The sequence below is a fragment of the Dromiciops gliroides genome, chromosome 4 (assembly GCF_019393635.1).
Source record: "Dromiciops gliroides isolate mDroGli1 chromosome 4, mDroGli1.pri, whole genome shotgun sequence".
Lineage (NCBI taxonomy): Eukaryota > Metazoa > Chordata > Mammalia > Microbiotheria > Microbiotheriidae > Dromiciops > Dromiciops gliroides.
In genome coordinates this window covers 366,966,971-366,979,097 of record NC_057864.1, presented here as the reverse complement: position 1 = coordinate 366,979,097, position 12,127 = coordinate 366,966,971, and the positions used below count along the sequence as shown (strand labels likewise).

Below are 12,127 nucleotides of genomic sequence, written 5' to 3'. Positions count from 1 at the left end.
GAGTGCTCAGCATTCTGTCTTGCATATAGAAGGTACTAAATAAATATCTGCTGAAACAACAACAAAAAAATAAAACTGTGTTGTGCACAAGTTACAGTTCTACCTACCACTAAATAGCTGTGTGGCTTTGACCAAATCACTTAATTTCCTGGATCTCAGTTTCCTCACAATAATATGAGGCAAATGGACTGGAAATTTCTCCAGATCCCTTCTTGATGTTCTATATGACATCTTATTATTTCAATAACTCAAATCTCTCCAAATATCCAAATATCTCCAAATCACAATGATCACAAATTCACCATGACTTAGTTAAAGGTACCTGTCTATTGAGTTGAGCAAAAAAAACATTTCCTTACAGCTATCTTGGCTATGAGCCTCTCTAAATTGAGCCTGACTTATTCTAAAATGATACAAAGATAGTTCATTAATAAACCTATACTCAAAGTCTTTCCTCCTTGATGGGCCTTAAAAAAATTTACATTCCACTAGTATAGTTTTTGAGAATGTATGGTCTCTTCCCTGTAATCATGAGGCTTACTGGTTTGAATAAGATTTAAAATACTAATATTCTTTTAATCTATTTTTTGAAGTCTTCAAACCCACTTTCCTCTCTTCTAAGTTGTATAATGTTTGGAGGGTTGGGGAAGAATAGGAAAGAAAGAGTATATCTAAAAATACTTACATGTTAATTTCCTCTTCATTTAGTAAATGCATTACTAGAAGGGTAATATGGAAGGAACCACAATTGCTCATTACTTTGGATAGCCGTTTATCTTGCTGTATTATTGTGTTTTGAAGGGTCTGAATTCCTCTTGTTATCTAATCAAAGGAATAAAAAATGGTGATTAGAAAAAATGGATATTATTGCCAAAATGTAATCTTTAAAAAGTGCAGGAAAAACAAGCACAATATAATAGGGTAATTTCAAAAGCATGCAAGCAAACATATTCTTCATCATTTATTTGACTTTCTTGACTATCATGGACGGCTGAACTAGTTTATTTAGTACAATTTCTGAGTCATAGAATCATGAAATAGTTTAGCTGAAAGAGGATCTCTGAGATCATCTAGAGTAACAACTCATTTTATAGAAAAGGAAACTAATTAAAAGAAGAACAACTTTCATAACACTGTTCTCTTCTGGTTCTCCTACCTATTTGACCACTCCTCAGTCTCCTTTACTGAATCTTCAATCAAGTCATACTCATAAGCTGTAGTTATTGTCAAAAACTTCGTCCTAGGCTCTCTTCTCTTCTCCCTCTTACATAGTTCTCATGGTGATCTCATCAGCTCCCAAGTATTCTATGATGTCTATGCAAATGATTCTCCGATTTTTTTGTCCTAATGTCTCTTCTCATCCCCAGTAGTGCATCTCCAACTATCTATTGGATATCTGAAAGTAGATGTCCCACAGACATCAAAAACACGTCTAAAAACTGAACTCATTCTTTCCTCTCCAACTCTGTCTTCTTCCTAAGTTGCCCAGCACTATCAAGAGCACCCCCAGCCTCACCCTCATCGAATGTGTCATCCTGAACGTCTCACTTTATTCCATCCCCTATATCTAATCTCTTGTCAAGTCCCAGCGATTTTCCTTTCATAACATCTCTTGTATATTCCTCCCCCGACTCTACATCTCCTCATACTACCACTGCCTGGTGCCAGTGCAGGCTCTCATCACCTCACAACTGGACTACTGCAACAGACAACTAGTTGGTCTCCCTGCCTCAAGTCTTTCCTCACTCCAGTCCATCTTGCACTCAAAAGTCTAAACAACCTTCCTGAAGCACAAGTCTGACCATGTCATTCCCCTATTCAGTAAATTCCAGTGACTCCCTGTCACTTCCAGGATCAGATATAAAACCCTCTATATGTCTTTTAAAGGCCATTAAGCCTGGCTCCTTCCTACTTTTCCAGTCTTCTTATACCTTACTGACTCATACATATTCTACCGTCCAGTGACATTGGTCTCCTTGGTGTTCCTCACATTAGACTCATCTCCTGACTCTGCACATTTTCATCTGTCTGTCCTCTATGCCTGGGACTCTCTCTCCTTCTTCATGTCCACCACCTAGCTCAACCAGCTTCCTTCAAGTTCCTGCTAAAATTCCACCTTCTAAAAAAAGTCTTTTGCATTCTCTCTTAAACTTAGCATCTTTCCTCTGAGATTACTTCCAACTGATCCTGTATGTATCTTGTTTGTAAATAGTTGTTTTCAGGTTTTCTCTTCTATTATACTCTGGTCTTGAGGGTAGGGACTGTCTTTTGCCTAACTTTGTATCTTCAGTTTTTAGCACACTGCCTGAAACATAGCTGGCACTTAATGAATGCTTGTTTACTTAGTTTGACTCCAAATTTATCCATCTACACAGACTCTTGTTCACAGTCCAATTACTATGGCACACTTCAATCACATTCTTCCCCACAAAAGCTATATTCTTCCTATTGAGATTCAAGCCAGCTTGCTAATTCTCCATTTGTAGATGGGATATCATATTGTTTTCAACTGAATGACCCTGACAGTAGATTTCTTGCTGCCTTCAAGAGTATCTAGCTTGGTCCCTTTGGGGGAATAATATTTGAATTATGTTTATAGAAGGAAGCTTTTAAAGAATTGCCATGGGGAATCGCGGGAGACCCCCTCCCCACCCAGTTTTGTCCCACATTCAATTATTTCTTTCTTCCTCACTGCTTCCTGAATTGAAAAAGGAAATTCCTGTCCCATGTAATCACTTCCTGGTATTAAGTTTTCCCTTATTCTAAGCATCCGGATCCTAAATAACCTCTTCTCTTCCCCACCCATCAAATCTAACCAATACCTCTCAACATTCCATATCTCCACGAGTCACTTCTGAAAATAAGTTAATTGATAGGAAATTACATATTAGTACTTTAAATAATATTTCCTGAGGCAAAGAGCCACCTCTATGATACACACAGAAAGAATGTTGACAGTCTGGTAAGCAGCACACTCTAACTGAATAATGAACTAAAATATTATGCTTAAGTCTGACATATCCTTATAATCAGTATAAATATGACTAGATTAAAAGTGCCTTCAGGTAAGGGTCCATATCCTACTTCTTTGGGATCCTTCAGAGTTACTAAGACTGTGTTGAGACATAAAAGTTTTAAGTAATACTTGTGATTGTGACCAGTGTTGCTACTGACGGAGGTAAGATTATTTTGTGCTACAAACTACTAATACTGCTCTTAGTCCTTTTTAATCAGTAAGAAACTCATGTAAAATTGCTGTTCTAGGGCCACTGGGATTGAACATATGAAAAAATAGTATATGTATTTCAGGGGCATTTTGATTTTTTAAAGAAATGATTTATGATTTTTTTTTAAGAAAATAGATTCTATTTTAGACCTAACCCTCCATCCTCCCAAGAGACTCATTTTTAAAGGCTAAGTTGTAATCTTTAGGTCTTAGATTAGATTTATCAAAAAGTACTAATTTTTTTTTTAAAAACCTCTGACCATCATTAAACTGTTCATATTCTATATGACCTGGTGATCTCTTTGAGGACATATACCCCTAAGGATATTAAAGATAGGAAAATATAGATTCCACATATGCAAAAATATTCACAGCAATAATTTTTGTGGTATCTAAGAAGTAGAACCAAAGTAAGTGCTCATTGGTTGGGTAATGGTTTAACCAACTATGATTTATGAATGTAACTGAATATTATTGTGCAAGAAGAAAGGATGAATATGAGCCCTTCAGAGAAACATAGGAAGAGTTGTATGAACTAATATAAAATGAAGTATGCAGAATCAGGAAAAGTATACACAAAATGACTACACCAATATAACTGAAAAGAACAATAAAACAAAGTTGAATACTATGCAATTTTAGACCAATTTTGGTCACAGAGAAGAGATAAGCACATGTACCTTTCCTTTCTTTAGCTGGAAACATGGAAGATATTATTACATTATCAGATGGGTTAGTGTATTGGCTAGTTTTACTTAGGGGTTTTTTCTTTGTTATAAGAAAAGGTTCATTGTAGGGAGATAATATGGACATGAAAATCACTATAATGTAAAAACAAAAGACAACAATAAAATGTTTAAAGTTTTGAATCAAATGTCTTTGGGCAGTCATGTGCATTGACTTGTATAATCAAAGACCAAAATAAATATCAAACCCGAAGAAAAATTAAAATGAGAATATATGGTATTCATCTAAGGCAACTCTAACCCTACCTATTTAAATTAGTTATTGATCTAAAAAATTAAGAACTGGATAAAAAATATACTATATCATGCAATATCATTATTTTCTAAAAAAAAAATTTTTAGTGATGCGAACAAAGAAACAAGTATTAAATATATGCAAAATGAAATTAAAATGTTAAATAATGATGAAATAATTAATTTACAATTAATATTTTTGGAAGAGATAAGAAATTTCACTGGCATTCATAATTTCTGGTGCAGACACTTATTCCAACAATGCACAGCTCTAAAACTTCTTAGAGTAAATATTAAATGATTCCTCCAGAACTACATAGCCAATATATAGCAGAAGAGAAACTTGAACCAAGGTATTCCTTACTTTAGGCCTAGCTTTCCACATATTATGCCACACTGACTCTTGTTATATATTCATAATATAACAAATTAAATTCACCCAATGGAATTTTGATGATTTAAAATATGTTAACAATAATATAGTCATGTCATAATGTATTTTTTCATCAAGTGGCCTATCGTATATAGAAAATCTAGAATAATTAAGCAGTGTAGCTAAAAATTCAATTGATTAGAACATCAATAATTTTTAATTATTCATTTATGGTTAGATAGTCTTAAAACAGTCTAAAAGAGATTCTTAAGTCAGCTGACACTCAGGTAGTAAGTTCTCACTACGTGCCAAGCTAAGCACTAGAAATACAAAGAAAGACAAAAACTGTTTCTGTCCTCAAGATGCATACATTCTAAATCAAAATTTAAATAATATGGTACTGACCCCTTAACATTCTTTAACACTACAAATCGTGGCTAACAAATTCTTGGGTTTTATTCATCATAAAAAATTTAAGTATGGGTAAGAATATGAGCATATGCTATCAACATTATTTATTTGACTTTAAGAAAATACTAGAAAAACTAATATCCCCATAGTTATATGCCTTTTGATATAAAATATTGGTTACTTCAGACTTTGTAGTTGCCATACCTGAAGCCCATGATTGATAGATAGATAGATAGATAGATAGATAGATAGATAGATAGATAGATAGATAGATAGATAGATAGCAGAAGTTTCATCATCTGGGAGTTCCCTATACCACATAAAATAATCATTTAGTTAGTCCCTTTCCCTAAATCTCTCATGCAAATTGCTCAGTAGCACCTGGTAAATGCAGTGGTCATATGTCCTTATACATATCAGTATAGTTCTGATTTGGAGAAAAGAAGATATACTTTCAATGATTTTTTAAAAAGAGTATCTTTGTCAGACTATTGTCCTGTTTTTAGTAAAAAAAAAATTTAGTTATTATAGTTAGATTCTATGTTTGGGGATGGCAGAATATCAACATTAGGTTTCTTCCAGTAAAATTTTATTAAGTGCCAGGTCTATAAAAAGCAGTGCCAGGAACTGGTGTTCTAAAGGAAAAGAAAATAGCGTGTTCTCAAGGAGCTTATGTTGTGCATCACACAGTATCTAGCAATACAATCTTCCTAACTTCCTCCCTAATTACTACTATTTTTTCAACATTTCTTGTTCTATATGTGGTCATGGGGTCATGGGGTCACCTGGAAAAAATTCCTTGAATCTCCTGCTTTATAGTTAAATGATTTCTTAAAAATATATAGCTATATAAGGAATGCATACACTTTCCAAAGGTGTTTACCATTTTCATAGAGGCTGTCCAGTACAGAATTCTACTGGAGGAGGGGGCTCCTATATGTAATGTTCTCCATAGCCTCTTGTTTGTAGGTGGCATTATATTGATTGTCCCATGCTCTGTGATGCTATAAGACCTTCCTTTATGAGACCTGAAGTCAATACATTTTGTCATCCACACACAGAGAAAACATTAGATTGATGAAGAGTGCTTATTGTCCAGATTAGATAGACAGCCCATGGCAGCTAATTTGAATAGATACTGTAGATGATAGACATAAAGCTAGGTCTGTAATTGAACAGAAGGAGTAGAGAAGGTTGGATTGCATTTGTGCTGAAATTATGAAGGTGATGGTTTTAGAAAAAAAACTTTGTGAACTGATATAAAGTGAAGTTTGCAGAATTGGGAGAATGATTTATGCAATAATAGCAATATTGTAAAGGCAAACTACTTTGAAACACTTAGGAACTCTAATCAACACAATACTATCATTTTCCTGACAGAGTTGATGGACTTAGTACAGATTGAGACATGTCTTTTTGGAGGCAGACAATGTGAAGAGTTGTTTTGATTGATTATACATGTTTGTAACATGTTCTTTCTCTTTGGGGATAGGAAAATAGGGAGAGATGGTGCGCTTTTGTTGTTTGAAAACAAATGTTAGTTTATAAAAAGAATCAATATTATAGTTAACCCAAAGGAGATTGGAGAGATATATTGTGGCTGGAAGTAGCCTGTAACACACTACTATTAAAAACTTGAACAAAAGAAGTAGTGAGAAGACATTCTCAAAGACATGAATGACCACAAAAGGGTGTAACTGGTTATATAAAGAAAGGGATGTGAGGGTGAGGGTTAGCACAGAATAGATAGTCTGAGTCCCATGTAACATATTATAAGAATCAAGGAAAGGTCTCCACTGTGTATGTAGATACTCTATGAAGGATTAAGTAACCTCTCTCAGGGCAGTAACTTTAATTTTGTCTTTGTATTTTTTAATGCCTATGACAGTGCTTGGCAGGTAATTGGCACTTGATAAAATGTTTGAGTTGCATTAAATTGGAAGAATGAAAACAAGAATAGCATTGGATTAGAAGACATAGGTTAATTAGGAGTCACCTTAGTGATATTTTGAATTCTTTCAAATATTGAAATTGACAATCAGGCAGGGAAAATTGAAAACTGATTAGAATAAGTAAGGTATTGCTGCTAGAGAGGTCGTGAGGTTTATCAGATACAGTTGAAAATCATTCAGAGTGTCAAAGTCAGGAAGACCTAGGTTTAAGTTTTGCCTTTGGTTTTTTTTTTTTTTTAGTGAGGCATTTGGGGTTAAATGACTTGCCCAGGGTCACACAGCTAGTGTTAAGTGTCTGCGGCTGGATTTGAACTCAGGTACTCCTGATTCCAAGGCCAGTGCTCTATCCACTGCACCACCTAGCTGCTCCAAGTTTTGCCTTTGTTAACATTATGGTTACATGGCAAGTCATGTATGGCAACTCTATGCATTCAATTTCATGAAGAACAGTTTTTAATCTGCATTGGTAGAGAGAGTGACCCCTAGAGTTCCCTTTGCCTATTAAATCACAGGTCTGGGCTAAAAATTAAAAAGGATAGAAGAAAATTGAAATATAAATATAGATGGTAAAATCTCCCAAAACAATTGTTTTGAGCTTTGTAATATAAACATGATCACCAAATCACAAAAAATAATCATCTTGGTTATAATGTCTTTGCCTTATAGTTTACATGGTTTAAGTCTAAGAATTTTCAACTGACATTAAAATAAATGTCTTTAGAAATTATTTTATATATTTTATCTCTAAAAAGGGAACATTCAGTCATCCTTAGGTATATTCAATTTGATTTGGTTATGCTTTTTAACAGATAGAGATCTGCTTTTGATTCACTTGATTCTGACCAAGAAATTGCATAATTAAGATTATAAGAAGAAAATTACTTTTAAAATATCCCCAACATTATATTTATATCTGGTTTTACTTTTACCCATATGTGTAGTGTGCCTGATATGTGCATATGTGTGGTATCATAACAACTAAGGAAACACTTTAAGATGGTTACTTAAGCTTTTTAAAACAGATTTTCTTTTGACCTTTTCTATGTAAATGACAAAAATATTCCTTTAAAAAAAAAAAAGTCTGGGGCAGCTAGGTGGCACAGTGGATAGAGCACCAGCCCTGGAGTCAGGAGTACCTGAGTTCAAATCCAGCCTCAGACACTTAACACTTACTAGCTGTGTGACCCTGGGCAAGTCACTTAACCCCAATTGCCTCACTAAAAATAAATAAATAAATAAATAAATAAATAAAAAGAAGTCTGACATAATTTTCAAATACCATTTTTACAATATCAAGTCTAAAGGCTTTAAAGGCAGCTATGGCATAGTGTTTGGAAATAGCTAATATTGGAAGCAAGAAGACCTGAGTTCATATCCTACCCCTGATGCATACTGCCTATGGGACCCTACTGAGGCAAGTTATTTAACCTATCAGAGCCCCAGATAATTCACTAAAAGTATACGTTGTAGAACAATTGCCAGTCTGTGTTGGCAGAGGTGCCCCCTCACTGGGAGTATGCAATCTATTTCTATGAAATCACAGGACTATTCCCTCCACCCTCCAAGAAAAAGAATATAGACAAATTTTCTAATACAAATATAAAAGAAATTTATGTTATTATGATATTGTTATATACTATTACATATATGTTCTATTATATATCATTTAATTCAAAATTATATTCAACCTATGTCATTAAGAATATGTTAAACTGGGGGCAGCTAGGTGGCACAGTGGATAAAGCACAGGCCCTGGATTCAAATCCAGCCTGAGACACTTGACACTTACTGGCTGTGTGACCCTGGGCAAGTCACTTAACCCTCATTGCCCTGCCCCCCCAAAAAAGAATATGTTAAACTTAAGTATATGTATTTGAATATGTGTATACGAATATGTATGTGTGTGTATTTGTATAAGGATTAACATTCTCACAGACCTGAATTTCATCCTCTGTTATTTTTTTTTTAATTTGCTTATTCTTTAAGCCTGTTGGAGAATTATGTGCATAAAATCGAAGAACCCAGTGATTTGTCTAAGGCCCTCTCCAAACAAATGACAGAGATGTGGTTTTTTAAAGTCTCTCAACTCCAAGACAATTACATTCTTAGAGATTGTGACTTGATCATGCAGTCAGTATGTGTCAAAGGCAGAACTTGAACTCAGATCTTCCTAGTTACACAAGGTCAATTCCCTATCCACTAGAATGAAAATCCTCATTATCTTTAGCCCTAGATTATTGGAATAGGCTCCTCCTTGACACAAAAAGAACAACAACAGGCACTGTAAAATTTTCTGATCCCTTAACATACATTCTAATTTGAGTTTATGACAATCCTGTAAAATAAGTATTACAGGTATTATTATCTGTATTTTACAGATAAGGAAACTAAAATTTAGAGATGGAATGACTGCTAAGGGTCACACACTGAGTTAAGTACCAGAGACAGAATATGAACCCAGGTCTAGAGGCAAATAACTTACTTCTGGGAACAGGAAGGTAGCTGCTCAAGGCCCTTACTGTAAGGCTGCCTGTGAATAAGAGATCCACAAGGTGACCCAGGAGTTCTGGTCTGGAATTCCTAAACTGTAACTTATACTGTGGGTTCTCAGCTTCTTGTCCTGACAAGAGAACTGAAAAGGATGGGGAGATTTCTTTTTGAAAGAGGATCTGGGAGAATGAGTGTCTGAATTTACTGGGTGATTTCTTGATATCTAGGTTTATGTCCATGTTCCCTTTTATTTTGTCTGTCCCTGAAAAAATCTTACTCCCTGAGCAAGTCACTTATTACGATAACTATGTTTTAAAACAGAAACTAATATGTCTACTGGGGGCAGCTGGATGGCATAGTAGTAGAGCTCTGGGCCTGGAGTCAGAAAGATTCATCATCCTGAATTTAAGTCTGTCTGGTCTTGGACACTTACTGAGCAAGTCACTTAACCCTGTTTGCCTCAGTTTCTTCATCTGTAAAATGAGCTGGAGAAGGAAATGGCAAACCTCTCTAGTATCTCTGCCAAGAAAACCCCAAGTAAGGTCACAAAGAGTAAGACACAACTGAACAACAACAAGCAACAAAAATACTTCTACTACTTGACAGGTACATTTCTACTGGTAGGACTTTAGGATAAACAGACAAAAATTATATGATCCTTTGCCTAAAGTAGCCTACATTTTACTAGGAGAAAAGACCACGTACACTGATAAATAAATACAAAATATATCTAAGGTAAACACAAAGTAATTTCCAAGGATGTCAGAAAAATAACAACTATGACCTTGACAACCATCCCTTTTGAGTCCCTAGCCATAGCAAAGGCATGCCTGCATCACAGGCCAGGGGAATCTTATAGCCAGAATTTACAGGACATCTGACCATGTATCCCTGTCTCCAGTCTTTCCTCATTCTAATCCATCCTCTAAAATACTTCCAGAGTAATCTGCCTAAAATAGAGTTCAAACACATCACATTCCAATTTCAAAACCTCCAATAGTGTTCTACTGATCAAGTCCAAACCCCTTATCCCTGATTTCAAGGCTCTCAACCAGGTCTGGCTCTAAACTACCAAGCCATGATTCACAAGCTATACAAACATCTACCTCATCTCCCTGTACATGCCACACTCCCCTTCTAACACCACTGCTCTAGGAAGGCTATCAAATCAACACCAGCATTACTAATTGCCTAGGCATGTTAATCACCACTCCCAGGACTCCCAAGGTTCACACTCTCCTTCCTGGTCACCATTTCCTATACATGTACAGAGTGAAAAAGCTATAACCATAAGCTCTCTGAAAAATTATAACTGGCTCTTAATCTTAAGTCCCTTCGTGGTCACTATCTAAAAAATTCTATAGCTCAAATTAGCTGGCTTGGCATCTGAAAGCTACTAGCTGTTTGCCTACCTGTAGGCTATTAGCTGCCTAGGCAATATGTAAGGCGGAGCTTCTAAAGATTCCCCCAGGTTCGCCAAGCCTTGCACAGGCCAATGTACAAGGGCCTGCCCCCTTTCCAACTGCTTCTCCCGGACTAACAAGAAAAAGATTAAAAAGCCTCATTTCAATTTAACACAAAACAGGGTTTATTGATAGGAATAAACTTAAAGATTAGGATAAAGAAAAATAGGACAATACGACCTGACTGCATTTAACTTTCTCCCTGCCATGAAATCTCCTCCCTCGTCTCTCACCTGTGCGTGTCTGGTTGCTGCTGCCTGCCGCCTGTGCTTATACCCCTGAGCCGCGTCTCCTTCTCTGGTCTCCTCTTGCCTATCGTCTCCCTCACCATCAGCTGCCCCTTCACCCTACGTCTCTCCATCTCTCAGTCGCGCCCTGTGTCTTCCCCTTTCCAAAGCTCCTTCACTCTAAGTCCTCCTGCACACCAAGCTAATTCACTGGCACCTCCAGGCTGTGCCCAAAGACCATGCCAGGCTTGCCTGGAGCTCTAGAAACCCATGCATATCCCCCCCCCCCCGAGTGGGGCATGGGCATGGTGCGGCCCGAGGGCAGGGAGAGACCCTTTCAGGGCACCCAAAGCTAATTTTAGCTTCTTACAAGAGGATATAAGCTCTAGAGGACTGGAACTATCTTCTTTGTGTATTTATATCACTGACACCTGAGGAGCTTTATAAATACATTTGAGTCATTAGCATCATTTTTCTTTCCCAAAAGAAGATTCATAGAAACATTAATGGCACAATGATAAGCACAAAGAAATAGGTTAGGTTTAATGTCAGTATCAAAAAAACAAAAAACCTGTTAAAGTCTTTTTCACGTTCACTTTAAAACCAACGTGTGTTGCCCAGGAGAGAAAATGCACATTTCTCTTATTTAGTTGCACCAAATTCACCAATATGTTATTTTGAAGATACTTTGTCATGTTCAGGGAGTTTTCTGATTGATTTCAAAGTAAAATTATTTTTCTTAGAAATATGAGTAATCATGTTTCACAAGGAAAAAAACCCTTCCAAACTGCAAAAGATATGACTTCACAATTTAAAACAAAAGCCCAGGAGGTTCTGGATGTTTAGTTCTTAAGAAGAAAGGCCAAAATGCAGACAGCAAAAGTAGAGTTATCCAACACAGTACAGACAGTTTCCAATTTACAAATGAATTGTGTTCCAAAAATTCACTCAAGTCATTTATTTGGAACTAAGGGCACATTTTCCCCTCTAAACAATTTTATAGAC

The 12,127-nt window shown here is 36.0% G+C and overlaps 1 protein-coding gene across 8 annotated transcripts in view; it reads right to left on the bottom strand.

Moving 5' to 3' along the window:
• AKAP7 (A-kinase anchoring protein 7) overlaps positions 1-12,127 on the bottom strand; it is a 169,003-nt gene that overhangs the window by 132,940 nt on the left and 23,936 nt on the right. For all 8 annotated transcript variants that reach the window (XM_044002905.1, XM_044002907.1, XM_044002908.1 and 5 more), the window contains one exon: positions 686-822. In XM_044002905.1, coding sequence (XP_043858840.1) covers positions 686-822 — 137 coding nt within the window. The remainder of the gene's footprint in view (positions 1-685; positions 823-12,127) is intronic.